Here is a 17,381-nt window from a genome sequence, read left to right as displayed (position 1 = left end):
TTTGCTATTTTCAACTGATCCCAGTGCTGCTACGTATGTGAAGTACAGAGATGAGGTGAGGTAGGGGAAACTTGTTATAAAGGCACAGAGCGTCTCAGTAGGTAACCTTCCAGCTTATTGATGCTTATCAAAACAATTATATTAATAATAACGGCTGCTCTTATCACAGCAGGATTAAAGCACTTTGTACACACACAGTAAAATCCTCAGTGTTCATTGAATTCTGGAAATGTACAAATGTACTCATGTGGATGTTCCCATGTGATGGATCCACATGGGAACGGCGTGGCTTCAATGTGGATCTCAGACTGTGTCGTCAGCCATCTAATTGTAAGACATAAAAATGTGGGCAAGGTTTCTGCCCAATCAGAGCCCCATTTACTTACATTCTAAAATTAAAGTTACAGTGAATATTTCTACAAGTAAACATGTATGTGACAGCATACAAAGTTTGGCACTGATCGGTACAGCGGTTCGCAAGATTGGTTCCGGACACACACACACACACACACACACACACACACACACACAGACAGACAGACAGACAGACAGACAGACAGACAGACAGACAGACAGACAGACAGACAGACAGACAGACAGACAGACAGACAGACAGACAGACAGACAGACAGACAGAGAGACACACACACACACACACACACACACACACACACACACACACACACACACACACACACACACACACACACACACATTTGAAATATTTATTTATGTCCACATAATAAGAAGTACAGGATGTACAAAGGACATAAACACTGCCAGTGCAGTCAGATGAAGGGAAAACAGTTAGTTACAAAGCGCATGTAAAGCAGAGCAACGTTACATACAAAACAAAAGATGGCATACTTGTCGAACACACCGGACAACAATCATGGGTAAAGGAAGCAACGCCTCCTCCAAATTGAGCGGCTTCCTATAATAGCTGATATTGAGCAGTACCTTGCTAACACACACACACACACACACACACACACACACACACACACACACTTCAAGCTTCATGCAGAGCCACACTGTAAAAACTCACAGTACATGTTGTGAGCTTGTAGATCTGCGATTGTTAATTATTTTTTGAGGATCTTTTCCTTTAACGACATGCCCAAAATAGGGATGCAAGGTTTAAAGTGGTTAAATGAACACTGAGGATTTCACGGTGTACTAACAGACATACAGAGCGACTGGTGACCTGGTAGACGTATCCTACAAGTAGACTACCTGTATAACCTAAGTGCATGTGTGTGGGAACACCACAATGTTTATATGTGTTGGCTTCAATCACGGTTAGAATGATACTCAGCAGGAGTGACAGCAGCTTTTTAGGAGTGTCATCAGTCCTACTATCAAAGAAAAGAGCAGTATAGCCTCAAAACACACACACTCTCTCTCTCTCTCTCTCTCTCTCTCTCTCTCTCTCTCTCTCTCTCTCTCTCTCTCTCTCTCTCTCTCTCTCTCTCTCTCTCTCTCTCTCTCTCTCTCTCTCTCTCTCTCTCTCTCTCTCTCTCTCTCTACACCAGTGCCTGTCAATCTTGCATTATGTGCAGTATTAAGACTGGGCGATATCAACAAAAAAATTTTTTTTTCAAAATGTTTGAAAATCTTCTCCAAAGGTGGGCAAGAAATAAAAAAGAATTGCTCCAGTGACTAGAAATTGATAATTCAAAATCTCCACATTGACTTACATTGTACAGTGAAGAGGCTCAGGAGCTCTTTTAACCTGTAAATGAATGCAAACAAAGATAATTCTGACAATATAGAACATCGCCAAACCCAGTACTATTTTAGTTTTTAATAAAAATGCCAACTTCCTGTTGATTTTGCTATTCTGGAAAACCTGGAATGGATCCGGATCTTCAAATAGTAAAATCAAAAATGTGTTTAAAAAATATATATATATAGTACTGGGTTTAATGATGTTCTATTGTCAGAATCAGTTTTGTTTGCGTTCGTTTATGGAATTAAAGAGCTCCTCCTGAGCCTCTTCACTGTACAATGTAAATCAATGAGGAGCATATTTTGAATTAACAATGTCTAGTCAATGGAGCAATTATTTTTGATTTCTTGCCCACCTTTGGAGTTGACATCAGGGCAAGGTAACTACCCAACCCAAACCTCTACAAAAGTGGTTTAGCCCTTTACCATATAGACCTGTTTTACACCTATACGTTGTTGTTCAAGCCGGGAATGCCTGTCATTTTAGTTGTTGCTATACATATAGCAAAATTATATATTTTTTAAACTTTTTTTTCCAGAATTCAGGTCAGGATTTAGAAGGCGTTTTAAGAATCGGCATCAGGAGTAAATGGGTTAAGTGATTATCATATCACAATATCAATATGATATTGCCCAGTCCTCTGCAATATATTCAAAATAATCTCCACTACTGATCATCCATGTGTGGTTTATTGAGTATTGTTTTCCATAGTGCACTATGACCAGTACAGACAAAGCAGTGTGTGAAAGTGAGCATTCAATAGGAACCAGACAAGGAGCATTAAAAGTGAAATCTCACTGCGATGTGATGTCTTGATAGCTCTAGTGTCCACTAGGAGGGCAAGGGTCATCCTGGATGGTCAGTAAGAGAACAGACTGTGCTGTAACACTCAAGTAGTGTAAAGTCTTCAACATACAGTACAGATTACAGAAATGTATTGAAATCACAGAGTTGGTGTCATTTAATCTAGCATCGTTTGATGTACTGCAACAGGCATGGAATTGGCAATATTTTTCAGTCGGTAAAAAAATCAGTACTCAAGTTTCGTTAACACGGAAAACCTGCATCGGCCTCACTAAACCCTGCAGACCAGTGGTACACTCAGTGACTGGAAAGTTCGACTCCCGCTAGTGCAGGGGTTCCAGAACCTTTCCATGTCAAGGACCCCAAATAGCCATAGCCTCTAGTTGTGGGCCTCCTATTGTGAAATGGCTTTTTTTTTTAAAATCATGTGAAAATAGCTGATCTCAAAGCTGCGACATGTTGTGAGCTTGTCGATCTGCTATTTTCAAAAAAGAAATGGCCTTAAAGTGGCTTAAAAAAAACAAATATATATCCTCAGAACTTGTCACATTGCTATGCGTTGTGAGTCACTATTTGGGCATTTTTTTTTAAATGTAAACATTTTTGAATAATGACATGCCCAAAATAGAGACAAGTTTAAAGTGATTAATCAGGCACAATACTCTTACAAATTAAAATAACATTTTACATACATATCATTTTATTTAGATTTTTGTTTTCTTGTTCCTCTCCTTTCCCTGGTGGCCCCCCATTCTGAAAACCACTGCGCTAGTGCAACTAAAACCTTGAATTGAACCTCCTGAACAGGTATGAACTTCATTCAGCACAATTTACAATAAGATTCTGCTCATGACAATGGACACAAACAATCTTGGAACATCGGTTGATCATTTTAAAATAGATAACTATCATATCATTAAATATATAACACAATGTCATATCATAATTTTTTCAGATGCACAGAAAAGCACTGTGCTGTACTTTCTTGAGATGAATTATGTAAAAACTCTACTATTCAGACATTTACAACCTCAAAACATGGCTAGTTTTAGCGATTCAAACACAAGCTTGCATCAATGCCATTTCCTTCTCTAGTGTAGGATTAGCCATGGCTTCAATATTATCTGCACAAACTAGCCCTTGGATTCTGGGCCAAATTCCACCGAGCATCTCCACCCTATTCCAACCAAATACCTAACTCACCCACAACAGCAATCTACTTCAGACTGTTTTGTTCATTCACTTTGGACAGTATCCATCCTGCCATCTGTTACCCTGCATATCGTCGCTGTCAGGCAGAAACCTTGCATCAACATATGTTTTTTTTCATAAACGCAAATCTCCAAGCACACAACGATGTGATGCGTTGGGAGCTTGTACATCAGCTATTTTTGAAACATTTTGAAATATTTCACCTATATAATGACATGCCCAAAATAGGGATGGCAGATTGAAAGTGGTTAAGTCTGTTTGTGGGTTTTTATAAATATTGAAAAATGAGAAGTATTACCAAGACCTTGTGACTAAATAACTACATCAGATCCATTGCAGGATATTTCTTTCAAGGTTTCTGCCTGCCCCAAAAGCTGCTTGGAAACGCAATTGTATAAAAAGGGAGGAAAAAAATAAAATCATCAATATATTGTTTGCTGGACAATGTCAGCACAATATATGTTTCTGGATCAGTGCATGATAACTGGAGCTTCAAATGAAAGCTCTACTTCTATTCTGTTAATTCTCAAGGGGTTGTGTTGGCAACTTACACAACTCTGAGGAATGACTGCTGTTATGAACCAGTGCTTCTCAAACATTTACATGTCAAGGACCCCCAAATTGATATTTGGCCACAGACCCCCCATCTGAAAATATTTTGTGACAGGGACCCCCATAAGAGAAGATTTGTGTTGTTAAAAGCTATCAAAATTAGTTTTTCAAAATGTTTCGAAAACAGCCGATTTACAAACTCACAAGTCCATGTGTCTCATCGAGACATATTGTGAGATTGTAGATCCGAAGAAGTATGGTTAAACTGTTTCTGATTTATCCCTCGGACGCCCTCAAGGACCCCACTTTGAGAACCACTGTTATGAACCACTACAGACAGAGGATATTGCACTGAAGTCTATCAAGGTTCAGCACTTTGATAGCCGACTCAATTCGCTCACTTTTAAGTAGTGAAATAAACATCACAATCTCAATCATTTCATTTAGGCTTCCAGTAGGGCTGGGCAAAAATCTTAATATTAAAATATTTTTTGACCAAATACCTCAATATCGATATTGTGACGATTATCTGTGGTCGAAAATAGCACATCTACAAGCTCACAAGAGCGTATACTAGTTCAGCTATTTTCCATATAAGTATAAAATAAGGCTTGTGATTACAACCAGGAAAATAAAACCGTTACGCCACATCACAATATTACAATATCCAAAATCCCAGATGACATCTGGTCTCATATCACAAATATATTGATATATTGCCCAGCCCTAGCTTCAGGCTAGTGTAATATCATTGACAAAGCAACATTTCTGTACTGAATCACCGTTCACTCAGTACGAGCACCACTCAAGTATTGCATCACAAGTGTTGTCAAGTCGCATTAAAGAAATAGCAAGACAATCAACAAAGGAGTGATGTAGTCAATGCAGTTGCAGAATACTGACACTTTGGCAAATCCCCCAAAATGGACACAAAGCACAGCAGCTTTAAAGGGCCACTGAGTGCTGTTGGTGAATGTTGCATCATCATCACGAATGTCAGGGGAAACTTGTCGTTGAGGCTTGTTCTGTGTAAAGACAAATGTAAATTTGCCTCTGTCTGTGTGTGTGTGTGGAGGTGCACTCAGTTGCAAAGTAGTTCTTTTGGGGGGAGTGCATTTCCCAGCATGCAACTGTGCTCCTGGCTGCCGTCATCCACGGGGGCCTACTTGAGCCAGTCCACTCTGGAGAAGAAGGGGTGTGATTTAATGTCATCCACGCCCGCCACTCCTGAGCCCAGCCTCTCCACTGGGTTGTACTGGAGGAGCTGTAAACAAACACACAGCTTTTTATTACAAAAATAAAAGCTAAACTAAAACAATATCCTTAATTATTTTCTTTTTTAACTACTTAATCACATTCACAATACATTTCTAAATTGCTTTGATCTATAAGCTCACAACGCCAAACATATATATATTTTTTACCTTTATTTCCCCCTGCCTATAATGATATTCCCAAAATTGGGACACCAGGGTTAATGTAGCTAAGTTACTGTATATCGACAATGAAAGACTTGAAAAGCATTCTAAACTATGTCTATTTATACAAGAGCTGATATAGCATTAACAGACACACACTGGGGACTGCAGTTTCACACTGTGTGTAATGGCCCCTCTCATCTGGGACAACAGACTAATGAGCTGGGGCACTTACGCCCAGACATTGGGCAATATAAATATCTGTCTGGCTCTGTTATCAAAAGCACTGCTCCAAGTTAAGGACACCATGCCGTGATTGTGTACCAATTCTTAATACATATCGCAGCAGGAGTCATGGCAGATGTGTACTTAACACTCAACACTAAGTACAGGTTAGTCATATTAATACTAATCAAAAGTTAACCAGCTGGGGATTAGCCATTAACCATAGGCTATGAGCTTAGTGCAAGAAATGTTAGTAATGTACCTCAGTTCATGGTTTTAAAACCTTTATTTATCCAGGGTAGGTACAGTAGCAACGCCCTGAATTACACATTCACACCCAGTAGGAGCTACCCAGTACAACCATACACACACTGCTGGCCACTGGGCAGCTCCAGTGGAACATGGTTCAGTGCCCTGCTCACTTTAATGGTGGGTTTTTGAGGGAGGAGTGAGTAGCGCTCATTCACTCCACTGCCCAGATTTTTCCTGACGTCCCAGGGGGTCAAACCGGTCACCTTCCAGCCACAAGTACACTTGTCTGCTGCCCTCATCATTGTGTGTGTGTGTGTGTGTGTGTGTGTGTGTGTGTGTGTGTGTGTGTGTGTGTGTGTGTGTGTGTGTGTGTGTGTGTGTGTGTGTGTGTGTGTGTGTGTGTGTGTGTGTGTGTGTGTGTGTGTGTGTGTGTACAGTGTACACACTGGATGTAAGAAAGTCTTTCATTGTCGATATACAGTAACTTAACTACATAAACTCATGGCGTCCCAATTTTGGGAATGTCTTTATAGGCAGGGGGAAATAAACGGTAAAAGAAATGTTATAGTGCACTTTGCTGCCTCACGGTGTAAGAGACCCCATGTAAGAGACCCAATCTGTGAATTTACTAGTCAATATGATATTTTTGAATGCTCTACTAGAGTCTATGGCATCTAAAAGACAGCAAATAAAATGTTCACCTGCAACAGCAAAGTTGCATTGGGAACTCCTTATATGGTTATAGAGTCATAGTGACATGAGCGTGACAACGTGGTCCGCCGGCTGACTTTCATATAGTTCAACTGTGTTTACCCCTGCCATCATGATGACGTCACAATGAGTCATCAGGTTTGCATAATGATGTCACAATGAGGCATAGTGACGTTGCCGTGGATTGTTTATGGTTATGTTGTCATATTGACGTGGCTGTGGTTTGTTCCCGTTATATCTAGTCATAGTGACGTTGCCGTGGTTTGTTTATGGTTATGTCAGAGTGACGTTGCTGTGGTCCCGCCCTCCCATTAGCCAATTTTAATATAAAAGGATGTGGAACAGAGCAAGGCAAGTGACGCAATATAAGCAGACCTGTTCCAACAGAGACGTGGCCTCCTCTGATACACACTCTGGGATGTTGAGTGCTGTGTGGCGACTGATCCCTGCTGGATGGCAGTGGAGAAGAGACTGAGAGGGGAGGAGAGAGACAGACGCACAGATATTATATACAAAAAGGGGGGGGGGGAGAAACAACAGGCCTTGGTAATCATGTGCTTTGTTTGCATTTCAAATATGATCTTAGGACTGACAGATCAGATCGGATTTGTGTATTCAGACATTATAACCCCATCTGTATTCGTTGCAGTGTCACTCGCCGTAAATAACAGAAATACAAGCTCGGCAAGCGACACCATCGCATGTGGAATTATAAATTAGACTTCAGTGTCAGAGTGTCCAGATCTTCATAAATCGTATTTGAATCACATTTCAAATCACCTAGGATTAGCAAAAATCTGTTTCCATGTGTTTCCTTGATGTTCAGACTTGATAAAACCAATCTGATTCCAGTCTGGATAGGTCAAAAATCTGATTTGGGATGCCAGTGTGAACATAGCCATGGAAGCACCACAACTGGACAAATAGTATAGAGAGATCAAAGCACCTGAAATAACACAGATTCTCACCAAACCATAACAAGAGGATGGTTTCAGTGCTGTTGCTGGTTCTTGGAACTGGTGGCATGTGCGAATTCACGTCCGTGAGAGACGGAACAAAAAAACTATGTTTTTTCCCCCCACGTTTTTATTATTTTTTCTGTCTCCCTATGCAAACGGAGGAGTCACTGGACCATCAGTCTGGTACAGCAACGGCAAACACAAACAGTATAAGCATTATCTTTATTCCCGTATTACTTTTGTTTCACTTGGGTTCCGTAAACGATCTAAAAACAAAGCAAGCAACAATCCCAGAGAAAATGAGGGGAAAAAGTAGAGAGAAAGAGGGTGGAGGGGGCGGGAGAGAGAGAAAGCTTGTCGATTGTGTGGATGTTTATCTGGAGCGTGAGCTGGGCAAGTGCTTTCTTTGACCATCGACTACAGGCCCCATTGTCAAAATAATTGATCGTAATGACCATAATCGCTGTATGTTACACACACCCTCGGCTCATACTTCCCTACAGTGTGAAATCCTGAGTGTTCATTTAACTCTGAAAATGGAACAAAATGGAACAAAATGGGCCCATTTGGTTCCATTTGTACTCTCAGGGTTACAAAAGGATAAATTCACAATGAGGATTTGACTGTGTAGTGTTGGGAGAGTGTAGCAACTAGCAAGTGACTGTGTGTGTGTGTGTGTGTGTGTGTGTGTGTGTGTGTGTGTGTGTGTGTGTGTGTGTGTGTGTTCCCAGTGTCTGTCCATCAGTTAGGCCGGTCGCCTTTTTTTTGTGCTGCAGGAGATGTGGCCGAGTTCCCAGCCGCGGTCAAGACTGCTCTGGGCGAGATCTTATCCTGCAAGGATCAAGAGACTGCGTGTGTGCGTGTGTGTGTTTGTTTGTGTGTACACACGTCTTTGCCAGGACTGCAAGCAGACATAATCATCAAAGGAGACATCTGTGGGGCTGAATGAGTTTTGTGTGTGTGTGTGTGTGTGTGTGTGTGTGTGTGTGTGTGTGTGTGTGTGTGTGTGTGTGTGTGTGTGTGTGTGTGTGTGAGTTATTCAACATAATAACACCAACTTACAAGACCACCTTGTGTTCGGGCTACTGATGGGGAAACTGCTGATGGCTGATATGGAAATATGCCCGCTGGCGATCAGTTAGAATTTATTCAAATGTAATAGACAATGAGAAACGTAGGGATGCCTTGCACCTGTGGTGTGTCTGCCCTTCAAGGAAGCTGCTGTTTAGGTTGTACTGTGGGAAGTGTGAAACTTTGTGTTTGAATCTATACATACAGTTCATTTATATATAATGTATATTATATTGATAGACAGACAGAGAGACCCCCCTCCATCAGCCTGTCTGGAATCTTCATCCCTTGAATAACCCTGATCCTGGACCAACTACAGAGACACAGCACCTAGAGAGCTGCCCCTGTCTTCACTTTATGCACCAATCTGAGGTCAGCACTGCTCCAGCCCAGCACTGCTCCAGGAGCCAGCACAGGGGCCCGGGGAGAGGTGACCCCGTGGCCCAGCAGATGGAGCTCAGGCTGGGGGAGAAAGTCACACCGACGCCCCTGGCACTCCCCGAGAACCAGAGAAAAGAGACAGCAGCCAAGACGCAGCTCACAAAACAACAAAACACACCTACTGCTCAAGCACATAACACACACACACTCTGGCATGAGCATAAAGACTGGGAGAGAGCTGAATGCCAAGACACCTACAGACAGACACACCACAACACCTTGCACCAAACACACACACATATATAATTTAACACGTTTGACTTACCTTGCCAATGAGTAACTCAAACAAGATGGCTCCCAAACTCCACCAATCACAGGCTGTTGTCTCCTCGCCGATTCCCCCCACCTCTGCAACAAAAGATGGAGAAAGAAAGGCTGTTGAATGACCTAAACAATAAGCAGAGGAATAGCAGATGTGCACGTGTGAGAGCGGAGCAATAAATTAAGTAAATAAGACAAACTCTAGTGACAGAGAAATGCAAGACGCAAAAACTAGATAACTGAATTTAAGGTGACACTTTTTTTTTTGATACACTGCTGATTTGTCTGATGTAAGGCGCCACCAGACCTTAAGGGGATGTAGGTAAGTTAAGGGCTTATTACTTAGTTGCACGCAAATAGCAGATCTACAAGCTCACAATGCATCACAGCGCAAAGTTGCGAGCTTGTATAAATCCTTCACTTGCTCTGATGTTGTGCATCACAATGCTCAACAGTATGTGTGAAAGACATCTAAACCCACTTAATATTTCATTGGACTGACTCAATTCAGAGTACGTGCGCAAACGCAAGCGAGCACGCGGCCGCGCGCGCACACACACACTTTCGAGTCGTGTGTCTCACAAAAGGGTGATTTGCATAATAAAAAAGCAGTTAAATTGAGGAAACCGTCTGTGCTGCAACTTCACACCATCTGCATGACCTGACCTCACTCACACACAAACACACACATGCACACAACTGACTGAAACCCCCCCCCCCCCCGACACACACTCTCTCTCCCACAAGAAATATAAAAGCAGTAACACGAGCAGCAAACAAGTAACACGAGCAGCAAACACACACAATACTTGCAAACTATAAAACCACAGAAACATTTTAGCCAGTGATTCTCGTTAAAACATTTCGCGCTCTTTGAAGTAATCTTTTTCTCTCCCTGCACAAATATTTCCTTCGCCCTACGCATTGCTCCCTCAGGTGTCTTTGCTTGTCTTGAACAGTTCGCACACAAACAAAAAAAAACACACATACACACAGTACAAAACCCTCTCAAGGTGAACACTGTGTGTGGTGCCCGTCCATTTCTCAAGCCTCCCCTCTATCCAGCATGTAGCTCCCGGTGCTCCTCTCCCACAGTCAGACGCACAGCTAGTCTGACAGGCCGCTCAGCTGGAGGGCTGCTGGAGCTCCACTCTGTGTGTCTGTGTGACGAAGACAGAGGGAGCAAGAGGAAGATACTCATTTGCTACAGTCATCTGTGTGTGTGCACGCGTCTCTCTGTGTATGTATGTGTGTTCGCATGCACACGCTAGCTCTACTGGGCACCAGATGGCCCTTGTGCCGCTCAGCTCCTCTCTGCTGTCCTTTCTCCAAGGGGGGGGGGGTGGCTGATGACCCAGGGGGCTGCATGTGCCCAGAGATCAGGCTCCTCAGCTGGGGGAACATCACAGACAAAGACCCACTCTTTCTCCTGGAGGCCCGCGAGTAGCTGCAGGGGCTTGTGCAGCTCTCTTGCAGCCAAGGTTAGAGAGCCCCCAGACAGGGGTATGATACCACTCACATGTACGTACATACGCTCACCCTCTCCCTCTCTACCAGCCCCCCTCCCACACACACACACACACACACTCACACACACTCAGCCAACTGAGCAACGAGTCTTCAGGCCTCCCCAGCACCACTATTTTGACAGCCAAGGAGAGAAGATCGTCATTGAACGGACTAGTGATACCTGCACGGTTATGAGCTTGAGGGGAGATACTGGACAAACGTACACACACACACACACACACACTCTCGCTCTCTCTCTCTCTCACACACACACACACAAGTCTCAGAGCAAGGTCGATTGTCATCACAATGGATTAATGTCTAAGGAGCTGCAGGGAGAGTAGTGTGGAGCTGGCTACACTTAACTGCTCTGTCAGAGCAAGGCAGGGCGAAATAGAAAAAGAGGATCGGAATAAGGGGAGGGGGGTATTAACCACATCCACGGGCCACACTATAAAATCCAGAGTGTTAATTTAATTCAGAGAGTGTATAAATGGACATTTGTACATTCTCTGAGCTACAACTGAACACTGAGGACTTTACTCTCGGAGTCACTTTCATAGTCGCCCCAATCCACTGTTACTAGCGTGCTCTGTGCGGCGTGTGTGCCAGCGAGCACGCGCCTACTATTTCAAGTTCACATGCCGCTATAGAAGTCAAAATTCTACACTTCCAACTCTTTCACTTTCCCCTAACCTTGCATGTCTTGGAAAAAAAGCGGCACACAGGGGGAACATTCGCAGCGATCATTTAGGTAGCTGATGCAACAAAAAGGATGTTGGAAGAGGTGAGATGCAGAACGCGGAGCGTTCACCTTAAACCTCCTCTTCCCTTTTCCTCAACAACGGAGCAGTTCCCTGCAGTTTGTCATATCTTAAAAATCACACACACCCCCTGCCTCCACTCTCGCCCATAAGGAACTTTCTCTCTTCTCCTCTGCCTCAGAGTTCCCCAAATACTCAACCGACACCAGTTGTTGAAAGAGGAAGACAAATTAGTAAGTAGGAAGTAAGGAGACTGTGAAGTTCCAAGAATGCAGAGTGCAGTTATTTTTCCTGTAAAACAATTATCCAATTTCTAATAAAATAGTTAACAAAGTAACTCCAGTAAATAATTGACACATTTTTTACAAATAATCTAGCACCATTCTATGATGTCTCTTGACCCTTAAAAAATAACCTACCTTATGACTTGGAATCAGCAACTTTATAACGTGATTCAATTATGAGAAGTTGAGTTTTGAAAACAATAGCTCAAAACAGGAAGTACAGTTGATCTTCCAGATCGTAGAGCTGTTACAGGTAAGTAGAGAGAAAATGAAACATACAGTAACAATGACAGGTAAAACAATAGTAGCCTGTGATTCACTCACTTGTCTGTTTAAATGGGAAGAATGAAAGAATACTACATGAAACCTTTTTAGACTTTAAATAAAGCACATCAATACTGATGTCGCTTCCCTCTTATCTGAACAATACCCACTTCAGCTGTTCTCATCCAGTTGGTTCACATAGGCTGTTCAGTCTCAACACCTTGCATTGTAGGACTTTTCATGAGAAAACACCCCCCAAAAACATCTGATGCTTATCAGTAATTGTGACACGATGAGAAAGTAAATAAGCTGTAGAGCGAAAATAAACAAATTAATACCCCTGCCAGAGTATTTTCCGAGTCCACTCCCGTGTTTTTTTGGGTGTGAATGTATGCCATTTAAAAAACATGTTGCCACCCTTCTTGAACACACACACAGTCACTCACACACACACACACACACACACACACACACACACACACACGGTCACAGTGGGCCCCCTGCGAGCTTTCTGGCAAACAGTCATAAATCTGTCATCAGGAATGAAGCCATCGTGGGGACTGACCCTGTCTGGATAAACAGCAATACATAACAAGGGCAGGAGAGAGACACTCACTAACCCCTTCATGTACATGTTCTGGGTGTAGGTGTATAGTATGATGGGGCTAATACGAGCAAGCAACATAAAAGTATTGCCCCAGCTTACTATGCGCAATAGCAAAAGTTGAAACGAAAGAATGATACAAACAAAGATCGAGAGAAACTTGCCAAAGGATGAGCAGAATGGAGTCAAAGATGTTGGAGCGTTCTTTCACTCAGTTGCAGGGTACACCACCCCCTACTGACAGATATCAAGCACTGCAGCCATCGATCCACATATCCTCAACAGAAGTCAACTAATAGTAACTCTAGGATCAGGATAGAGGTTGGCACACTTTTCGGTGGAATCAACTCTCTGACTGACTTTAAACAACCTTCAACATTGTTCAGCTGAAATTTATTTTTCTTTACCCAAATTTGTATCTACTATTAACCCATTAAAACCGGGAAAGCATCTGCGTCATTTTAGATTTGAGCTAAAAAGCATTATTTTATACTTTGGCTATTAAAAAATAGCAGATATACAAGCGTCACAGTGCGTCACTTCGTGCCGCGCTATGAGCTTGTAGATCTGCTATTTTTGAACAATCGTGAGCATTTTTGCAAATCTTTGAATAGATATATTTGTAAAGCAATTTTTTAAACTCAGCGACGTATCATCACCATTGCCGTTTCAATATACCTTCTGAACTGAAAGTTAACTTATCCGTTTCACATTATAGTAATGTGGTAATTTCTACTTTCATTTGGATCTGGTTGAGAGACAAGTGCAAGTATGGTCTTTGTGCTCAAACCTTCCTGCTACAGAGCTGTCTCTCGCCATGTGTGTTCTCTGGTCCAAATTAGTTGCTTGTCATTTTCTTTATCCACGCACCAAAATGCATACATTCACATATGTCCCACTGTACCCCTCTCCCCATTACCCATGCATAAATTCACTTCAGCAAAACAGCTTGATCGCTTGACTTAGTTTTCCTGGTGACAGGCTGCATGATACTAGATGAATTGAAGAGCAAAGTCTGCGTTTGCTTGACTTAAAATTGCTACATTAATAGCCACTCCAAGGTTTTCAGACAAAACCTTCACTCTGTATTATTTTTGTTTGGTATTTTTTGTCTGTTGAACTGATATTTTTTTTTTACAAGAGCCTCTCTACACACACTGCTATGTTTCCATTGAAACAATCAAAACTCACCACAGCGTTAATTTGAAATGCCTTTTCTATTCTAGGAGAACAACTACATGAAAATGCACTGTGACCCAAGTCGAATGAAACCTTTCTAAACTCCTTTACGCATACTCCTTACGTCCTCTACTGCTAAACTTTGGTATATACACGTAAAATCCTCGGTGTTCATTTAACAAAATGGATAAATCAACACTGAGGATTTTACTGTGTACTAGGGATGCACGATAATTTCACTGTGTGTACAGTATGTCCTTGTAGGGCTTCCATTTCCATTAGTGGCCTTGTTGCCAGGGGCACAAAGATACACATTTTAGATATTAGATAAAGTGTTTGTTGCTTTCAGACGTTATTACAACAGTGCCGCAAGTTCTCGACACAAGGAGGATTTAAATCTAAAGTACCAGTGACCTTCTTGGCGATGAGAACGAGTGAGTGTATGTACGAGAGGATAGTTTAATATAGGTGCGTGGGAGGGTGAATGGGTGTGCGGGTCATTGCGTACACATCAATTTTCTGTGTTTTTCATGTACTGTACAAGAGATACCCCCTCCCCCTGCGTCTGGAATAATTTAGACCACTGCATCCAAGATACAATGAAATTCACACGCAAATCTATAGTTATATTCCTTCCTAATGGGTATTTGAAAAGCACAAACGGACAACACATACACATTCCCCACACACACACATTCCCCACACACACACACACCCACACACACACAGTGAGGTGTTAAGTAGGGATATGGTGCTGTAGTCTAGCGTCAGTTTGTTTTAGGCAGCTTTTAAACAGCATGCCAGAGCTGCCACAGGCCTGCTGGGACCAACACACAGGGTCACCAGCATAACACCCCTCGTTCTCTGTGGCACCACAGCACACTCTACAGGACAGCAGGGGAAATGCAACAAGACCCAGCTCCTAACTACATGTGCTGGGTAAACTTTTTGTTTTTTAAATACAACAAACAAAGAATTTTTGGTTTTATTCTCTAATCATTTTGTATAATATAAGATTACTTCACTGACGGTGGGTTTGCTATCAACGCCAGTGGAAAAAACTCCACTGGCGTGGACTGGTCTACAGACAGGGGCATGGCAGGCGAGGACAAGGGATTTATTCTCACATTGTACTGATACTCATACTGTAGGCAACTTATTCTCACACAACAACATGTTCATGATAATTAATATCATATACTGAAATCAACACTGTGGCCATGTGTTTCAGTCAGGATACACAGTATATAGTATATACATATACTGAATAATGGAATACTTTGTTAACCACTTTCAACGTGGCATCCCTATTTGGGGCATGTCGTTCATTATGTGAAATTAAAGGAACATTTTCCAACGTTTTCCAGATATTTCCCAAATAGTGGCGATGTGTTCACGTCGTGAACTTGTGGATCAGCTATTTTCTCTATTCTCTGTACGACAAAGTATATAAGACTTAAGTGGTTAATGTATGGGAGGGGTGACTGTTCGTAGTGGCATATCTGTCAATTTAACCATCCAGAGGGTTCACAGTGCCTGTACTTTCCACAGTTGTATATGCATGCTTGGACTGTTTATGTGCCCCTGGCTATGAATGAGGTCTTTGTGGCCAGGGGACACTGTGGCCTAGTCATGGCCCTGCATGCCTGCATAGCATTAACCTCACACACCCCCCCCCACCCCCCTTTTGTGGGGGGAGTTGCTCACATTGTACAATCGTTATGAGACAAGATGGGTTCTGAGGCCATTAGGAAATTGGTGGATTGAGGATGAAGGGGGTGTACAGTCATACGTACAGTATGTAGTGCGTTTCTCTCACCTGGAGCACAGTACATATTGGCAATGGCATCCTGATCATAGGACTCCTCCACCTCACTCCAACTGCAGAAGTAGGTAAGCTGAACATGACCTGTAGAGAGGGTGGGATGGAAGGAGGGAGACATTATACACGGAGATAGATGAGAGATTCAGTTCAATGCCTTTATTGTCATCATTGCTGATAAGACCGGTTTATAACATCTGTGTACAGATATATATTATATAATGTGTGTATATAAGTTCTTTCTTTGATTGTATTCATTTAATTGATTTCCTGCAATGTATTAAATCAATGTGTAATATGCAACTGTCTATGGCAGCCTTATCTGTAAACACACTCACATAGGCCCATTTAAACTGATTCACCAGCCAGTGTTTTTCCACACCAAGCAGACAAATGTGTCTACGCCCTTTTCCTAATAAAATACTTGGCATAAGGAAGTAGCGACAGTGTGATCTTGGACCATGTGAAGTGAGGTACATATGTCGTTACACTCCTCGCGAGTAAAAGAGATCTCATGTGTCACGTGTCCTCTTTATTGGAGTGTGATCAACAGCAAGGGGGTTTATGATTATTGATCGATAAACCTAACAATTGCGGTTGCAGAAATGTACAAAAGGGGAATAGGAATTTGCGTTGTGCATTCAATCCATCCTAGGAGCAGTACGCAGCTGTTGATAAGTGTTCCTGGGGAGCAGTCATGGGTTCAGCGTCTTGCTCAGGGATACTCAGATGCAATGCCAGGAAGAGCCGTGATCAAACTAGCAATCTAATTCCTAGCAACCACTCTACCTCCTGAGCCACTGCTGCCCAGAGTAGGGGGTGGTGAGGGTGGGGATAAATACTGTTGTTAGCTTGGAGTTAACCACCTCTCTCCCCAACCCTCAGTGGTTCCAAACAGTGTGCTGAGGCACGTCCAGGTGCGCCTTGGGATGTTTTTTTGGGGGGGTGGGGGGGGACTATACAAAATCGTACTCATTATTTTCAATTACTATATCAATACTTTGGGCACACTCATTTCCCAATAGAGAGGGGATTCTTTTTTTTTATTATTATTTTAGTTTTGGGCTTTCATGCCTTTATGGATAGGACAGTAGGCTGACAGGACAATGGAGAGAGAGATGGGGAGTGACATGCAGCAAAAGACGTCGGGATCGGGACTCGAACCCGTGACACGCTCAGGCTTACACTGAGCCTAGGTGCCTGGACCGCTACGCCAGTGGTCCAGGCCGGCAAAGTCTATTCTAACCACTTTCAACGGTTCTTTTTTTCCTCTCAAATTTTAAAAAATACTGTAGCAGAAATAGCAGATCTACAAAC

General features: G+C 42.5%; 1 protein-coding gene across 1 annotated transcript in view; it reads right to left on the bottom strand.

Annotated features, from left to right (window-relative positions):
- Nucleotides 1-2,610: 2,610 nt before the first annotated feature.
- rps6kc1 (ribosomal protein S6 kinase polypeptide 1) overlaps nt 2,611-17,381 on the bottom strand; it is a 34,419-nt gene continuing 19,648 nt past the window's right edge. Inside the window, exons 13-16 of the mRNA XM_080453318.1 lie at nt 16,062-16,151; nt 9,643-9,725; nt 7,282-7,377; nt 2,611-5,564 (exon numbers count right to left, since the gene is read on the bottom strand). Coding sequence (XP_080309444.1) covers nt 5,463-5,564; nt 7,282-7,377; nt 9,643-9,725; nt 16,062-16,151 — 371 coding nt within the window. The 3' untranslated portion in view covers nt 2,611-5,462. The remainder of the gene's footprint in view (nt 5,565-7,281; nt 7,378-9,642; nt 9,726-16,061; nt 16,152-17,381) is intronic.

Source organism: Gymnoscopelus braueri (assembly GCF_963280865.1).
Source record: "Gymnoscopelus braueri genome assembly, chromosome: 16".
NCBI classification, from domain to species: domain Eukaryota; kingdom Metazoa; phylum Chordata; class Actinopteri; order Myctophiformes; family Myctophidae; genus Gymnoscopelus; species Gymnoscopelus braueri.
This window is presented reverse-complemented; position numbering and strand designations above follow the sequence as displayed.